Source organism: Zootoca vivipara, chromosome 11 (genome assembly GCF_963506605.1).
Source record: "Zootoca vivipara chromosome 11, rZooViv1.1, whole genome shotgun sequence".
Lineage (NCBI taxonomy): Eukaryota > Metazoa > Chordata > Lepidosauria > Squamata > Lacertidae > Zootoca > Zootoca vivipara.
In genome coordinates this window covers 41,718,983-41,733,965 of record NC_083286.1, presented here as the reverse complement: position 1 = coordinate 41,733,965, position 14,983 = coordinate 41,718,983, and the positions used below count along the sequence as shown (strand labels likewise).

The following is a 14,983-nucleotide window of genomic DNA, read 5'->3' as shown; positions in this document are numbered from 1 at the left end:
GGATTACTGTGGCCAGGGTATCCCTATGCAGAAACAGCCATAGCTGGGGGAAAGCATTCCATGCTGCTGCTGAAATGGTGGAATCCAACAGTGCACGAGCACACACACTCCACCTATACACTTGTTCTTTCAAGCAGAGAGCAGCACTGTCAAGAACAGGTCGTTCCCATGATTCCTGGAGCCAGGAACCACCAAACTACAGCATCTGTTTTATCAGGATTCCATTTTAATTTATATACCCTCAACCAACCCATTACAATGATCAGAGACTACTAGTCTAGCACCTGCATGACCTCACCTGTTTCTGATGACAAGAAGAAATACAGCTGGGTGTCACCTGTATAGTGGTGCCACCCAATATGAGCTACCATTTCACTTCTTAAGACATGAGAGATAATAATCTACAGCACTTTAACCATCTGTGATGCTTGAAACAGAATGATGCAAGATACAACCGACATCACCACTTGAGATATAATTATCAAATCACCCACCATAACCTCAAGTATACATGGGTAAATTATTAATTTTGTTGCAATATAATCCCTTGGAATCTCAGGTTTGCAGCTTGCAAAGAACTATTACCTTCTGCCCACTCTTTGCTGCTGAGACTTCTCTTTTGCTATACTTGGGGAAATGCAATCTTTGTTATCACAAACCCTGGTTCATGTACCCACTTTAAACCATGTTTTCCAGTTCTGGTTTGCCAGCTCATCAGAAGCCATTCCTTATGCCCTGCCAACAATTGTTCAACTTGCTTAAACGTGGCTTGACATATCTGAAATGAGCCACTATTTCATCCAAATGTTGAACGCCACTGAACCTGAAGAAAACCACACATGAACTCTCCCCTTTTCAGTTAAATGATCATCCATGAACTATACACTGTATTCAAGAAAGGTGCATGTACTAAAAAAAAAGAAAATTGATGCTGCATGCATCTTTTTATTATTTAGAGGCATTGGCTAGTAGGTATAAAACCAGTTCCATAAACGTTTCTCCATTGGGAGAAATGTATATTATTATTACTATTAAGTATTTGTATAGCACTTAATTCAAGAAGCTTCACATATACATGATCTTGAAAGTATTACAATAACCCTGTAAGGTAGGTAAATATAAAAAAGATGGAGATCTGAGATTGAATATTTATTTATAAGATTTATAAACCACTCCCTAAGTAAGCGGTGTACAAACTAGCCTTAAACCAGCTACTGGGTTCATGGTAAAAACCAAATCAAATGCATAACTCAGTCTCTTGGCCACTAGCAATAATTTATTAGCAAAAGAAAGAAACCTGCATGGGTTTTATAAGAGCATGCCACAAACAGGATACTAGTTTCCTGTCCACTCCTCTTTGTAGGTTTTTCATTTACAGTATTCAGAGGTACAGATTTTTCTCATATATTCTTCCATGCAGAAAAATGGTCACACTGAAATTGGCCTGTTGCATCTCTGCTGTCTGCTGTCTGCTGTCTGAATCAGAAAAGATTTCAAATAGGTAAGGTAAGACATAGCTCAAGATCTTATGTTAACTTTGACAGAAGACGATTGCATAGAAATTCCCTCATTTAAATGCCAGAATAGACACAGCAAGAAGTTCCCTTACTCTCTCTTCTTGCATTGTGACAAATTTTCAACTACAGTACTTTAATCTGTATGTTTAGCATTGGTCAAACTGACAGTACTCATCGACTATAGTAATTAAATGTATGAGTGTCTAGCAAGAGTACCACTTGCCAAGGAAAAGTCTCTAAACATTTAGTTATGAAGGCAATTAATCATTTAGTACCAAAATTACATTTAAGTCACAATCTTTATCATAACAAGGCTCTCTAAGCCCCACAACATAAAACTGCCTGATGCAAAATGGTAAGAAATCTTACCATTCTTGAAAAAAGAAAACCTGTACACTACTGTACTCAATTTTTTCCAGTTAGCTCTCTAATGGATGCTCATTTCCTCATTTGATCAGAAATAGGGAAAATAATATTCAGAAAATAAAGCCTAGAACTGAGTGTTCACATCTTGTGACCAAAATGGAAAGACCTATTTCTTCACAGCTTGTAAGGATGACAAACAGCAGCTATAGACAAAGAATGCTGGACGCTGTTATCAAGGAAATCTGCATTTTTTGACATCAACAACCAGGACAAGCCTGTCCAGATAGGAGGGAAATGATATCATCAGTTTTCCAGTAAATTTCATCATCATGGCAACAAACCCTACCAGTGCTGTCCTACCTACTATCAGTGTACAGAGGCAGGTTTCTTAATTTTCGGTGTACACCAGTGCTTCAAACCAATTCTTACATTAGTCCACTCTACACAATCCTGCTATAGACAGAAGAAGCTGCAGTGACCAAGTTTCTTCAGGTGAGACAACTGGGGGTTGGGGTTGATCTCCGAATTTAGGTGAGTTTAGGAATGGAAGAAGCGCTGAGAAAAGAGCAACAATAAAATGTGATGGCAAGCAGGGAAGATGGCAGAGCAAGTACAGTATTTGCCTCACCGCCCCACCGCCCTCTTTTTCCAACCCTTCCTCTCAAAGCCTTGGCGGCGGGAGGTGGGAAAAGCGAAGTTTAGCTCGTCGACATGCAAAGGAAGCCAAGCAGACCCGAATACACGTTTGTCGCATATGTATGTATGTACACACGCACCCATATTTTGAGCGCGTTATTAAATGCGAGTTTTTTTAAATCACACACACACACACTACCGCATGTGAAACTCCACACACCGCATATCAATATATGTACGTGTTATATAGGTACATATGCGAATGCTGCTCTCTGGCGTAGTTCGCGCAGCAGCTCGCAAAAAAGCCCCGCGAAACAAGGGTGTTGTGTGAAAGGGGAAGGGAAAAGAAGCGCGTAGCGAAGGAGCATTCCCGGCGTCAAGCCTCCCTTTCCCCGCAGCCGCCTCCCTCCTCCCCTTTCCCCTTCCCCTCAGGGCGGCCGGCCGGCCGAGACGTACCCAGTATCAGGCACACCACATCCAGCGCCACATAAGGAAGCCTCGTCTTGTCAAACATCGCGGCGGCGCCCGGCGCCCGGGACTCCGTCTGGACCGCGCCGGGCTCACGAACAGCGGCAGGGGCGCGGAGGCTGGGAACCCGAGCTCAGCCGCATCCAGCCACAGAGCCAGCTGAGGCGACGAGGGAGGAAACGAGGAGGAGGAGGAGGAGGAGGAGTGGGGGTGGCGGCGGGTGTCGCGGAGCACGCTCGCTCTCTTCCCAAAGTGCCTCCTGAGGCGCCGCCACTATTATGCGGCCCTCGAGGAGGACGGGCTGGTGCTTTAAGGGAGGGGAGCGACCAAGGCTCCGCCCACACCGCCGGCGTGCTCAAGACGGGACGCCGCTGCCGAGCGATTCTCTCCCATCCCAATCATCCTACCAATCTTGCCCCGCCCAGTCGTTCTTGCCTTTCTTTTTCGTTGACTTCCGACGCGGCCAATCAGGGCTCTCTTTCCGACGTTTCAAGGACGTTTCTCCAGGCCGTGCCACCCACCAGGAGGCTAGCAATCGCCCTTCATTTCCCGCCCCCTACGCGCTTCCAGAGGGGCGCGCGCGCGCGCGCAGTTTTTCTCCACACTGTTTGCCGGAAGCGGTCACGGGCATTTAGAGGAGGAGATGTGATTTTTGTTCTCTCTCTCTCTCTCTTTCCTGCCCCCCCCTCGCCTCGCCCTGTCTGTCAGTTCTTAAAAATACAAATGAAATAAGTATTTAAAAAAACAAAATTCAGGGGCGTAGTTTCAATATAGTTTAATAAAATTATGCAAGGGGGAGATTGGACACGTGTTTTCCATTACAGCTGGCTATATAGCTACACTTGCATTAAATAAAACCCAACACGTACAGGCGAGTCCCAGCTGCAATGGATTGCGATGGGCCTTGGTCAGAAACGTTGACTCTGAATCACTGTAAAGCCCTAGAACTTACTAGCTGAACTTTTATCTCTCAAGCTATATTGTAATAAGGTTTGTTGAGATAGAAAATACACAAATTGCTCCGCTGACATATTGGGACAGCAGAAGAGTCCGAAATAACTGAATATTTTTTATATAAAACAAGAGGAATTATATTTCAAATGTGCTTTAAAATTCCAGGAAGTGTTGGCTCCCTTCTTAAAATGTTTTGCAATCCATGCCTTGTCATCTTAATTACCTGTTTTGAATGCAAGAGATTGTAGAATGCAAATCATTTATAAAACCAAGAGATCAGTGATTCACTCACTGATAATAACAGACCTAACACTGTACAATCTGGAAAGAATTGCATTTTAGCTGAAAGGAAGGCTGTTCCATACACACCAATTCAATGACCATATCAGGGGAACTATGTTTTTCCCTAAGGAAGGGTGTTGTTGCTAACATTAAAAAAAAATGATATTTTGCCACAGAAATTTTACCCCCTTGCCCAGCTGAAACTTCCACTGCAATTGTTATATAGAATATGGTTATGTAACATATAGAATTTACCACATACAGGACTTACGAATTCCTATGAATACCAGGCAGACCCCACAAATAACCCATAGATGCATCTTAAAAAGACACATTTCATGCAAGAGCACCAGGCAGGCCAGACAGTATTGTAGATGATAAAAATTAAAAATAAAGGTTTTCGTACTTGCACTGATGATAGTCATTGCTTGGATGGGGGGTGTCCTCACTTGGGTTTGGTGCTGCGTTGCAGCCTGCTGGGCCTCCTGCTGCCGGCACCTCTTCTGTGCTACGGGGGTGGGATGGGAGCCCTCCCACCAGCAACAGAGGCCAGATCGCCGTCATGCAGCCAACAGGAAGAGCTCCTGCCTATTCTCCCCACCCTCTTTTACCTCCCCCCCCCCGCGCAAATCTCTCGTCTCCTCCCCTCCCGCCTCTTTTCCCGCCAGCAGCACCTTCGCCTCCTTTTCCTCCTCCTGCACCTCGTGAAGGAGGACTTCGCGCGAGAACGCACTGCAGCTTCGCTCTTTTTTGTCTTTTTTTCCCAAGGAGATCAGACATCGGCCGGGCCGGGTTAACAACCCTCACGGTCCTAATCCAGCCCACGGGCCGTACTTTTCCGACCCCTGTGCTACAACAAAACTACGCAATGCGATATTCTCAGCATTCAAGCATCATGTCCAAACTATTTCACCTTACAGCCTCACCGACACTTACAAGAAATAGTTGAGCAATAGATTGTCAATCTACAAGGCAACAGAGCAATGTTAAACAGGATTTAGCAGACTGACAAGTTCTCGAATTATAAATATTAAAGGTTCCTTGTATTGTTTCCTGATCCTTCGAGTTCAGGTTCAAGACATTTTTCATAGTATGTCATTAAGAACGCTTTTTAGTCTGGAGTGTGCTACTTGTTAATATTGTTAACAAGGCATAGAAAGCAAAAAATTTTTTTACAATATTACATGACTGAAATTGCATTCTAGCAATAACCAACATTTTACAGTTGAATTATATGTGGGGGAAGTCTGGTTTAAGTGAAAATGGCCTCATGAGCTGTAAAAATGTAGCTCAGCTGGCAAGGTGGTAAACTAGGATGACACATTAGAGACATGGGTTAATAGTAAAAAGAATTTAACAGCAACTACAGGTCTCCATGTGAGTAAATAATTACATGCAAATAAAATTACAGAAATGATTGTTCAAGCGCTTTCTATATAGCAGAGTTTCTCTTCTGCCTTTCCTTATATGTGGTATCTAAATGATTAGTCACTAAAGGTAAAGGTAAAGGGACCCCTGACCATTAGGTCCAGTTGTGACCGACTCTGGGCCGTAAAACAAAATGTTGCAATGTGGAGAGCTCCTGCTCTTGCTTCGAACTAACCAGCCATGCCCTGTGCCAAGATACTCCATTCCATTACCATTCCCCTCCACCTCTCAATTTTAATAAACCTGCTGATACTTCCACACTTGTGCAAGGATGGTTTAATCTAGTGGACATTACAAGAATCATTTCGGAATGTAATAAAAAATAATTAAGAAGTTTGTGCAATGTGCATAATATTACGACAATAAGATCGCTGGAGTTAAACTATTAAGTGCTTGCCATCGTTATTTCGATTCATGAGTTCTGGGTAACTACACTTAGTTCCAGGTAGATTAGTCTAATCACACTTTAGTTATTTCTGACATTTATATCTCACTCTTCAAGGGCCACTTGACATTCCCAAGACTACTTACAAAGGAGTAAATAATACAAATATTACAAAACATGAATTTGTTTATTTATTTATTTATTTAAAAAAGAATATAGGACAGTCTAACACTCTAATCAATTACAAGTTATCACAGATTCAAATAATTAAAAGCTTTTAAAAATTACAATGCTCACATGTCTGAGGAAATGAAAACTTTGTCATTTGATGCTAATATTATAGTCAAGTGGGCGTTAGGCAAGCCTCCTTGGGGTGAGCTGTTTTGGTGGTGGTGTCCCACTTGTGGAGTGCCCACCCCAAGGAGGTGCATGGGGGGCACATGCCCCAAGCACAAAAGATTTAAGGGTGCAAGTAAGTTGGGTAAGGGATGCTTCCCCACCTCCAAGCCTTGGTTACTGCTGAAGCTGCTTTCAGCTAAGTGGATCAAATTTTCAAACTGAAATTTCATGGAGGAGCCCCCATACATTCCAGCTGCAGAAGGCGGCCAAAGAGGGTTCCTGCTTCATTTTCAGCTGCATGGTCTGCTGGAAAACATGCCTTCTCCCAAGCTGCATGCTGGGGGTTGTAGTTTTGGCGCCTCCCCTCCCCACTGAAGAGGTGGGCAAACTGGAAGGGCTCTTTCACAAAACCTGCTCACCAAGAGTGAAAAAGATACACAGGCAGTGCAACAGCTGCTCCTCAGGGAAATCACTTTTCTGCATCCTCTGTAGCCCATAGGGGTGGGCTATGGCATGGAGGCAAACAGGGAGGCTGGGCTGGGCTGGGCCCCACGCAGGTTGTGGCTCATAGCTGCCTTCCTGCCAAGCATGGGGTGAGGAGGCTTCTTGGGGGTGCAGTCCCACGTCTCCTCTTCTCAGCAACGGAGGTGGCTCCATGCTGCCAGCAGCTGTTTCCTCGGGCCCCTCAGCAAGAGGCAGGAGGAGGAGGTGGCCCGCTGGGGTGCTTCCTGCAAGTGCCCTGAGGCCACCACCTGTGACCTGAGAGCCTCGGGATGGGTGTGCAATACTTGCCCTGCCCCAGGCACTGGCAACCTATGCTACACCACTGCTCCTTGGTTGCCATCTCCCTTCTGGTGGTTGGGGGCGCCTGAAGAACAGGCTCAAATGTAGATCTCGGTGCACAAGCAGTTTTCGAGATGGGATTCAAAACATCGGTCCAGCAGAAAACTCAATCTTAAGATGTGCCTGGAAGTAGGAAATAATGCAAAATAATAATAATTAACAATTCAAGCTCAGTTTGCGAATTTTGAAGGATAAATTAATTCTGATTGCATAGATTATTGCAGCAATTAGTTCCTGACAACTAGCAGGCTTCCTTGTGGGCAATTTAGTTATTCTTTCAAAAAGAACTAAGCTTAGCTCACCTATAATTCCTGGAAAGAGAGCGCAAAGAGTGCCAATCCAGAATAAGAAGAACCTTTCCAGACCATTAGCCTGGTTTAAAAGTGAGTTCCATGTGCACATATGTAGATGCTTATCTACATGGTATTGAATTGGCTGAATGAGTCATTTGATGCTAAATGGGATATGCATTCCTATGCAGGAACAGTAGTTCTTACATATGACTAGAACAGAGGTTTAGAGCCAAAGTTTTTCCCCATGGAGTAACCAACATGACACCCCCCAGATGTTGAGGACTACAACCCCATCAGCCCCAACTAGCATGGCCAAAGATAACAGGAGTTATAGTCCTCAACATTTGGAGGGCACTGTATTGGCTACCCCAATACATTTTTACTCATGCTAGCCATTTTCAGTAACCTCCTTATCACCTGCCCTACACCTCAAGTCAAATATGATGTGGCGTTTCGGGCAGGAATGACAGGGCTAATCTAAAAGTATGTTTGCAGCTGATTGACAGTGCCCTTTCATAAGGCAGAGCAAGAAAGCACGTTGAGAGGGGCTTCTAAACCTGCATTAAAGATAGATCTAAACTCTAGGCACAGATCCTTGAGTGGTAAAAGTAGCGAGGGGGAAGCAAAAAGGTGTTCTGAAATGATGATGCATTTTTTTAAATGGCTCCAGTAAGTAGGCTTATGATGCTTCTTGCAGTGATGTCAGAGACACTGCCTAATAGGAGGCTATGACACAAGTACTATTCCACTGTTTCAATGCTCACAATTTTGTTGTGTTTACCATAGCAAGAATCTGGAGGTGAGATTCATCTGCTCCACCAGCGCAAGTATTTTCACTTGCCACACGGAGCAATCTCCCTTCTCCTCCTCCCCGCCCCCCACTGCTCTGGGGCAATCTCCCAACCCCACAGAGATGATTGGGGGGGGGCATGTACCCGGGAGAAGGAGAGTAAGAAAGCGCCATTTGCGCTAGTAGAACTTCTTGTACAGGCTCCCAGTAGCAAAACTGTATAGTTGACTATGGTCCATTGTTTCCCGCAAACATTTGGTGCTGGGAAACTGCCATTCTCTTGGAGTGGAAGTATTTATGGAGAGGATGGCATCTGGATTACAGTCACTGAATTAGCATACCTGCCAAACAAACACAACCCAGGATCTGTAAGATCCTAGAGAACTGCAGCAAGTATGGATGCAGCATATACTATGCTTTGATAAATACAGCCTTAAAATTTATGAGAAGCATCTCTCTAGGGCAGGATTTTCAGAGCTTCTAATAATACTATTCATCCGTGCTCACAGAGGTCAGCAATGCTTTGTGTTGAGCCATAAACATACGGAGACTTTTTTCCATTGCCAGCTGTACCAAGGGAACTCATTAGTTCACAAGATTTTTCATTTTAAAACACTAATAAAAGTCCATTGGACCAAACTCAAACTTCTCATATGTGGACATACAACTCCCAGCACTGGCTGAAATTTGTTACAATATCAATAATAATAATTGACGTCACAGGATGCAGTGGGGGAGGAAACCCACAAGATTAAGTTAAAAACAGACTTCACAATGTGATTCTCACAGTCCTCTGCTGGATCAGCCACTGTGGTTTGTTCAGAAACTACTTTAAGGGTCACATGCCAAAGCATTTACTTTTTTTTAAAAAAAAGTGCAAACCCACTTTCAGCCAAATGTAGTTATTGTGGGAACCAGCCTACACAATCACACTGAGGATTTGAATCACCGAGCATGTGAAGCTCCTCTTGGGATCAGGAACTTCCCCCACTGGGACTTAAGAAAGAAGTTGGAGGGCACCTTGGGGGTCACCTAACCCAACCTCCCACTCATATCCAAAGTGAGAGCACTCCAAAACAGGTAGCAGGCTGTGCAGTGGGGCAGAGATGTCTTCGTGACACCAAAGTGACTGCAGCTTACATACGGTAGGTGGGGCAAGGCAGGACGTTGGGGCTGAGTGGGTGCGTTGGCTGAGACAATCCGACACTCCCTTCGGTGCACCCACTCATAAATCTTGTTCTGCCCTGCCACATCGCCATCCAGACAAGTTGCAGCAATGACAGTACGAGGAGGGCAGCTCTGCCCCATCGCAAGGGTACTACTGTCCCCATCAGATGGACATCCAGCCTCTTCCTGAAGACCTCAAGTGAAGGTCACTCCTCTAGGCCAATGTTCTTTTTCTTTTATCTTGCGACCCCCCAAGATGTTGGACTAGAACTCCTATACTTCCTAGTCAGTTTAGCCAATGATAAAAGATAATGAGAGTTGTTGTTAAACAACCTCCTCCTCCTCCTCCTCCTTCTTCTTCTTCTTCTTCTTCTTCTTCTTCTTCTTCTTCTTCTTCTTCTTCTTCTTCTTTTCAGTTTTATACACTTAAATAATTTTACAACTCAACATCCTTCCCCCTCTTTCTGCAGTTCCTTGAATTTATTTTTAATATTTTCTGCATATCCAAATTAACTTAATTTGCTCATTTATTCATCTACTTTAAATATATACTCTTATAAAACTGCAGGTTATTACAATAATCCTGCTAAGGTTCTTATCTGTTTACAGTTTTTTTTGTAAATATTTAATAAACCATTTCCATGTTGTAGTTTGTCAAGGGTTGCAGAGAATTGTACTACAATGCCCAGAATTCTCGGGATGTGGGTGTGGAATGTGCTGTCATTGATAAAAACACTGAAGACTATTGTGTTTCCTCCATGCTGATGAACCACCATTAATAAGCACTCTTTAAAAAGAGAGAGATAAGATTCATCTTTCAAGATTCCTTCTGAACAAATCCATTCTGACTCCTGCTAATCACTCCACTAATAAGATGCTTACAAACGGACTCCTTTGTCATCTGTTCCTAGTACCGTATCTTCCGTGTTTTCAGAGTCAAACTGACTGGTCTCAAGTTCCCTGGGATCACCTTTTTCTGAAGATTGAGACAGCTCTGTAACACCTTATCTGCTTTCTAAGATTTCTCAAGAGGTTGATAGCAGGATATATTTTTTTGTTCCCTAGGAAGTAATTCAGCAGACTTGAACTCAGTTAATGTGAGCTACATTACATTTGTCTTGCAATGACTTGAACTCTTTTGTTCATCCTTTGGCGATAAGGATGAATGCTTAGCCATTTTTTGTAAATCAGTTTTGTAAATTGCCTTTTGAATTGGTTCTGAAAGCTCAGCTACCTATAGTCTGCACTGCAGTACTTGTCTTTATATTACATTCAGCATAACTGAAACAAGCCAGATGAGCTGAGAAGTGGGAGGAAATCCTGGCTGTATTGCTGTATTGGATTTTCTTGCTAATTGGGAGCAGAATTATACTGAAGATGTTAGCACACTTTATGTTATCGTGAAAGCATGTGAAGTTCAAAACCTAAACAAAAGAAGCAAATGACAGTACTGTACTTTAGTTCTTACAGAACATAAACAGCACTCTCCCTTTCTGTGATTTTCATCAACTTGGAATTCAGGAGCATATATACTGTCTCCAACTCTTAGTCAATGCAGCTAGCAGCTACATACTGTACAGCCTGACCATTATTTGGTTTAGTCATCTTTTAAGCCTCTTGATGGCTGACATCTATTTATTTTTTGTAAAACTCCATAAAATACCCTACATCTGATGGTATGGTACAAATAATAGGCCTAAGAATCACAATATTCTCAGGAGTGAATTACGACAGCCCTAGCTAGCAAGAGACTTAAACGGCACACATGACAGCACATTGATGCTATGTAAAATGGTGTTACATTGGTCAGAAGACATGTTGCCATTAAACACATTTCAGGTAACACCACATTTTCTTAATGCTAACAACATCAAAGAAGAGAATGAAGTTAAAAATATATAGATTTTTCATTTGTGTGTGGTTTGTGACCAATGTTACATAATCAGCCAATGTGAGCTCATCTGATTTTGTGCCAAACATATTTTGTCAGTTCATCAAATGAGAAAGCAAAATGATCAATGCAACAAAAAGTCATTAACCTTTTGTCTATTTTTTTGGAGAGGTCTTTAACAGAACTTTAGTGGGGTGGGAAATACAGAAATTCTGAATCATCTTGCATGTCATGCTCTTGGTTGTTTTATTCATGTCTAAAATTCCATTTTGAAAAACTGTTGCCAGATCACAAAACATTGAAAAATTATCTTTAAAATGACATAAAACATGTTAACTATATATATGAAAATGAAAAATAGATCTGTAGGTTGACAAATTCATCTGTCACTCAACTATAGCCCTTCACCTAAGAGAGCGGATGAAGAACCTGTGGCCTTTCAGATGTTGTTTGACTCTGTTTGACACCAGCATAAAATTAATGAATAATAATAAAAATAAAAATAAAAAGCTCTACTCGGCCTCTCCATGCTGGGTGTGGGGGGAAACAGTCCATGTTGAATTGTTTCCTGTCCATGCAGCTGTTCAAAGGCACAGAAACCTTGCCAGAAAAATAAAGAAGGTGGCAACCCTAACACTAGCTCATTGAATTTTTTTTTTGCCTTAGCCTCATGTTCTTAACACCTCCACTCAACTAATCCAGGTTCACCACGAAAAAGTCATTGCTGGACTTGCTCCCAAATGCTACATGTCACCTTTCAGCAGCCAAGTCCCTTGCTTTCCACACTGAACTCTCTTTAGCAGAAGACAGGAATCATCAGCTGCTGCTTTGCATTATTGCTCAGACAAAATCCCTTGGCCAGAGGTCCGTTTCCACCTGGAACTACAGATCAGGGGCAGACTTTGGGCTTCCAAATTTTTGTGGCACCCTGTGCAAGGCCAAAATTTGCTTTTCCCCACCCCACACCTCTGGCATTCCGTTCTGTTCAATTCACTATATGCCATAGTTGCGATGCCCTGCAGCGCCACCTAGGATCGGCACCCAGTGTGGCAGAACCAGTAGCACTACCCTGAATCTGCCTCTGATTAGATGCTGGATTGTGTGCCTTCTGTATAGCATGCAAAAGAGAACTGTGCTCCTGCACTTTTAAGTGCTGCGTAGAAAAATTTCAGCAGACATAGCATGCAGGACTATGCCTTTCCTCCACTTACCAAGTGTTGAGCCTCAGAAGGCAGATGTTTCAACAGGAGTGTAGCTTGGCGCTGAGAGCCTTCCAGACATGACTAATCCCTACATGTAGAAAAGACCCCTTATGTTCATCTATGCTACTTTTTAATAGGCAGCTGTTGTTGCTGCATTGTTTTTAGCATGGAGGCACCATAGGGAGTTTGCCTGTGGGAGAATGAAAGGTACAGTCTGAAGTGCAAAGGAAGTAAGATGCAAAAGGTTAGAGGGTCCCTGCACCTTTATCCGCAGGTGACACCTGCCATCTACAGATTCTGAAATCCTCTCTTCTGCACAACTCTTAAAAGTGCAGGAGCCCTGCTCTCTTTTGAATCTGGCCACCTTAGACGTTGCAAAGATAGGAAATCTATACGCTATGAATCTTGGCTGCAAAATGAGTTTTTGGCATGGATTTTTTTTCTGCTTTTGAAATTACAGCCTGATCCAACACAGATGTACTCAGAAGGAAGCCCTGCTGAATGCAACAGGGCACAAAGCTGGTGTATGTGCTACCCTTGCCCAAAGCAGGATCCTTGTGGAGATTTCCTCACCTCCACCCTCTGCCGTAACGTTCAGCAGCTCTTACCAAAAAAAGCTGTAACATTCAGATGCTGTTACCTCATGTAGCAAGTAGCGATGTCCTCACCGTATGTGCCTGACTGCTGTTGGCAGCAGCGGGCAATGTTAAGGGCTATTAAATAGCACCTTTGCAAGTATGTTAGCGAAACTTGTCGGTGATGCCCTTTCCTGTAGTATCTGTGTGGTGATTTCCTACCTTGCTGCCCTAGAAACAGTAGATCGTAACCAAGCCATTTGCATGTCAACAACATTATTTTTATATATATAGAGAGAGAGTGTGTCTGGCTAGAGCAGCAGCAGTTGTGGATGCAGGCGGGATCTTGGCTCAGTGGAACCGACTCCTTGCAAAGTCAATTTTCTCTTTCTTGGAACTAGTAGTGCTGGATTGTGTATGTCGCTAGCTGTCAAACAATTCCCCCCTCCTTCATGCAATCCAAGTATTCCAACAATTTTTCCAAATCCTCATTATGATCCCAAGTGCCTGTGTTGCCTTGGGACTTTTGTGTGAGTAGATAAATGTTCAGCAACACGTCCCTCTCCCATCTGTCTAGCAGGCTCCACATCTGTGGCTCTTGGAGAAAGAAACGGTTCCATGTCCACATGGTCCTTGGCCTCCCAACATTGCTTCCAAGGCTTACAGTACTTCGTCCTGGCTTCAGATGTTGCATCTTTGGTCGACAGAAGAAGCAACATATATAGTATATTTAAAGAATCACTTATTTTCTCCCTTGCTTTTCTGTAAATGGTTGCAGCTTATAGAAGGGTGCATGAGATTTGATGCTGTCTGGAGGGCAAGGGAAGAGATGAAACATCAAGAATACAAACTAGGGAAAAGGAGATTGAGTTACTTTTGAGCCAATTTAAAGAGTAAATTAATCAGCTTGCGATTTCTCCCAGAGTTCAGGATGGGTGCTGGTCATGGGCTTATGGCAATTAATTTAAGGCCATTACATATTTTAAATTGCTCATTGACTAGTATTAAGGGATTGTCGTAACTGAAACACAAAACAGATACAGTGGTACCTCGCAAGACGAATGCCTCACGCAACAAAAAACTCGCAAGACAAATTTTTCTATGGCCGTGCTTCGCAAGACATTTTTTTTTTTTGCATATATATATTTTTGCTTTGATTTGTTTAAATTGGAAAACCGCAAGATGAAAATTTTGCAATACAAAATGACTCGCGGAACAAATTAATTTTGTCTTGCGAGGCACCACTGTAGTAGCAAAACAAAACAAAAGCATCTTGACAATTAGCCAGCTGGCCATTGAGGGGATATTTGCATATGGATTAACTTATGTACCAAGAATTAAAAGAAAAAAAATCAGAGCCCAAATGCTTTTATGCATCTGATTGGGTTGTGCAAACTGCTTCCCCGTGAACTAAGCCTGTATTACCATCACTAGTCCTGGGACTTCTAGCAGATGACATCAATCAGCCTAACACCAGGTCAGGGCCAGGAAGCAGAGTCTAGCAGTTTCAGGTGGGTTTAGGTGTCAAGCCCAGTTCAGAAGCTACAGTCTCTACAGTATACAGCTTTTTTTTTAAAAAAAAAAGGCTGGTGAATGAGAACTCAGCCTTACATTTCTGAAAACTGGCCTAAACAAAACACGTCCAAGCTCCAGGGTCTTCTGGTTAAATGGCAATCCTTACTCCCTCTGTCACACAACTAGAAGATGGGGGAATAAGCCAGTGAGAGTACAAAAATGCTCCTGGATGCCCTTATTTTAGCTCTGGCCATGAGAGAGGAGTGCCGTGTTTCTCCAAAAATAAGACACTGTCTTATAAGCTATGACTTATTTTTTGGGGGAGGGGGTGT

At 43.0% G+C, this 14,983-nt stretch overlaps 1 protein-coding gene across 2 annotated transcripts in view; it reads right to left on the bottom strand.

Annotated features, from left to right (window-relative positions):
* Nucleotides 1–3,279, bottom strand: part of PLPP1 (phospholipid phosphatase 1) — an 84,904-nt gene extending 81,625 nt beyond the window's left edge. For both annotated transcript variants that reach the window (XM_035100580.2, XM_035100582.2), the window contains exon 1: nt 2,976–3,279. In XM_035100580.2, coding sequence (XP_034956471.1) covers nt 2,976–3,033 — 58 coding nt within the window. In that variant the 5' untranslated portion in view covers nt 3,034–3,279. The remainder of the gene's footprint in view (nt 1–2,975) is intronic.
* Nucleotides 3,280–14,983: the final 11,704 nt, after the last annotated feature.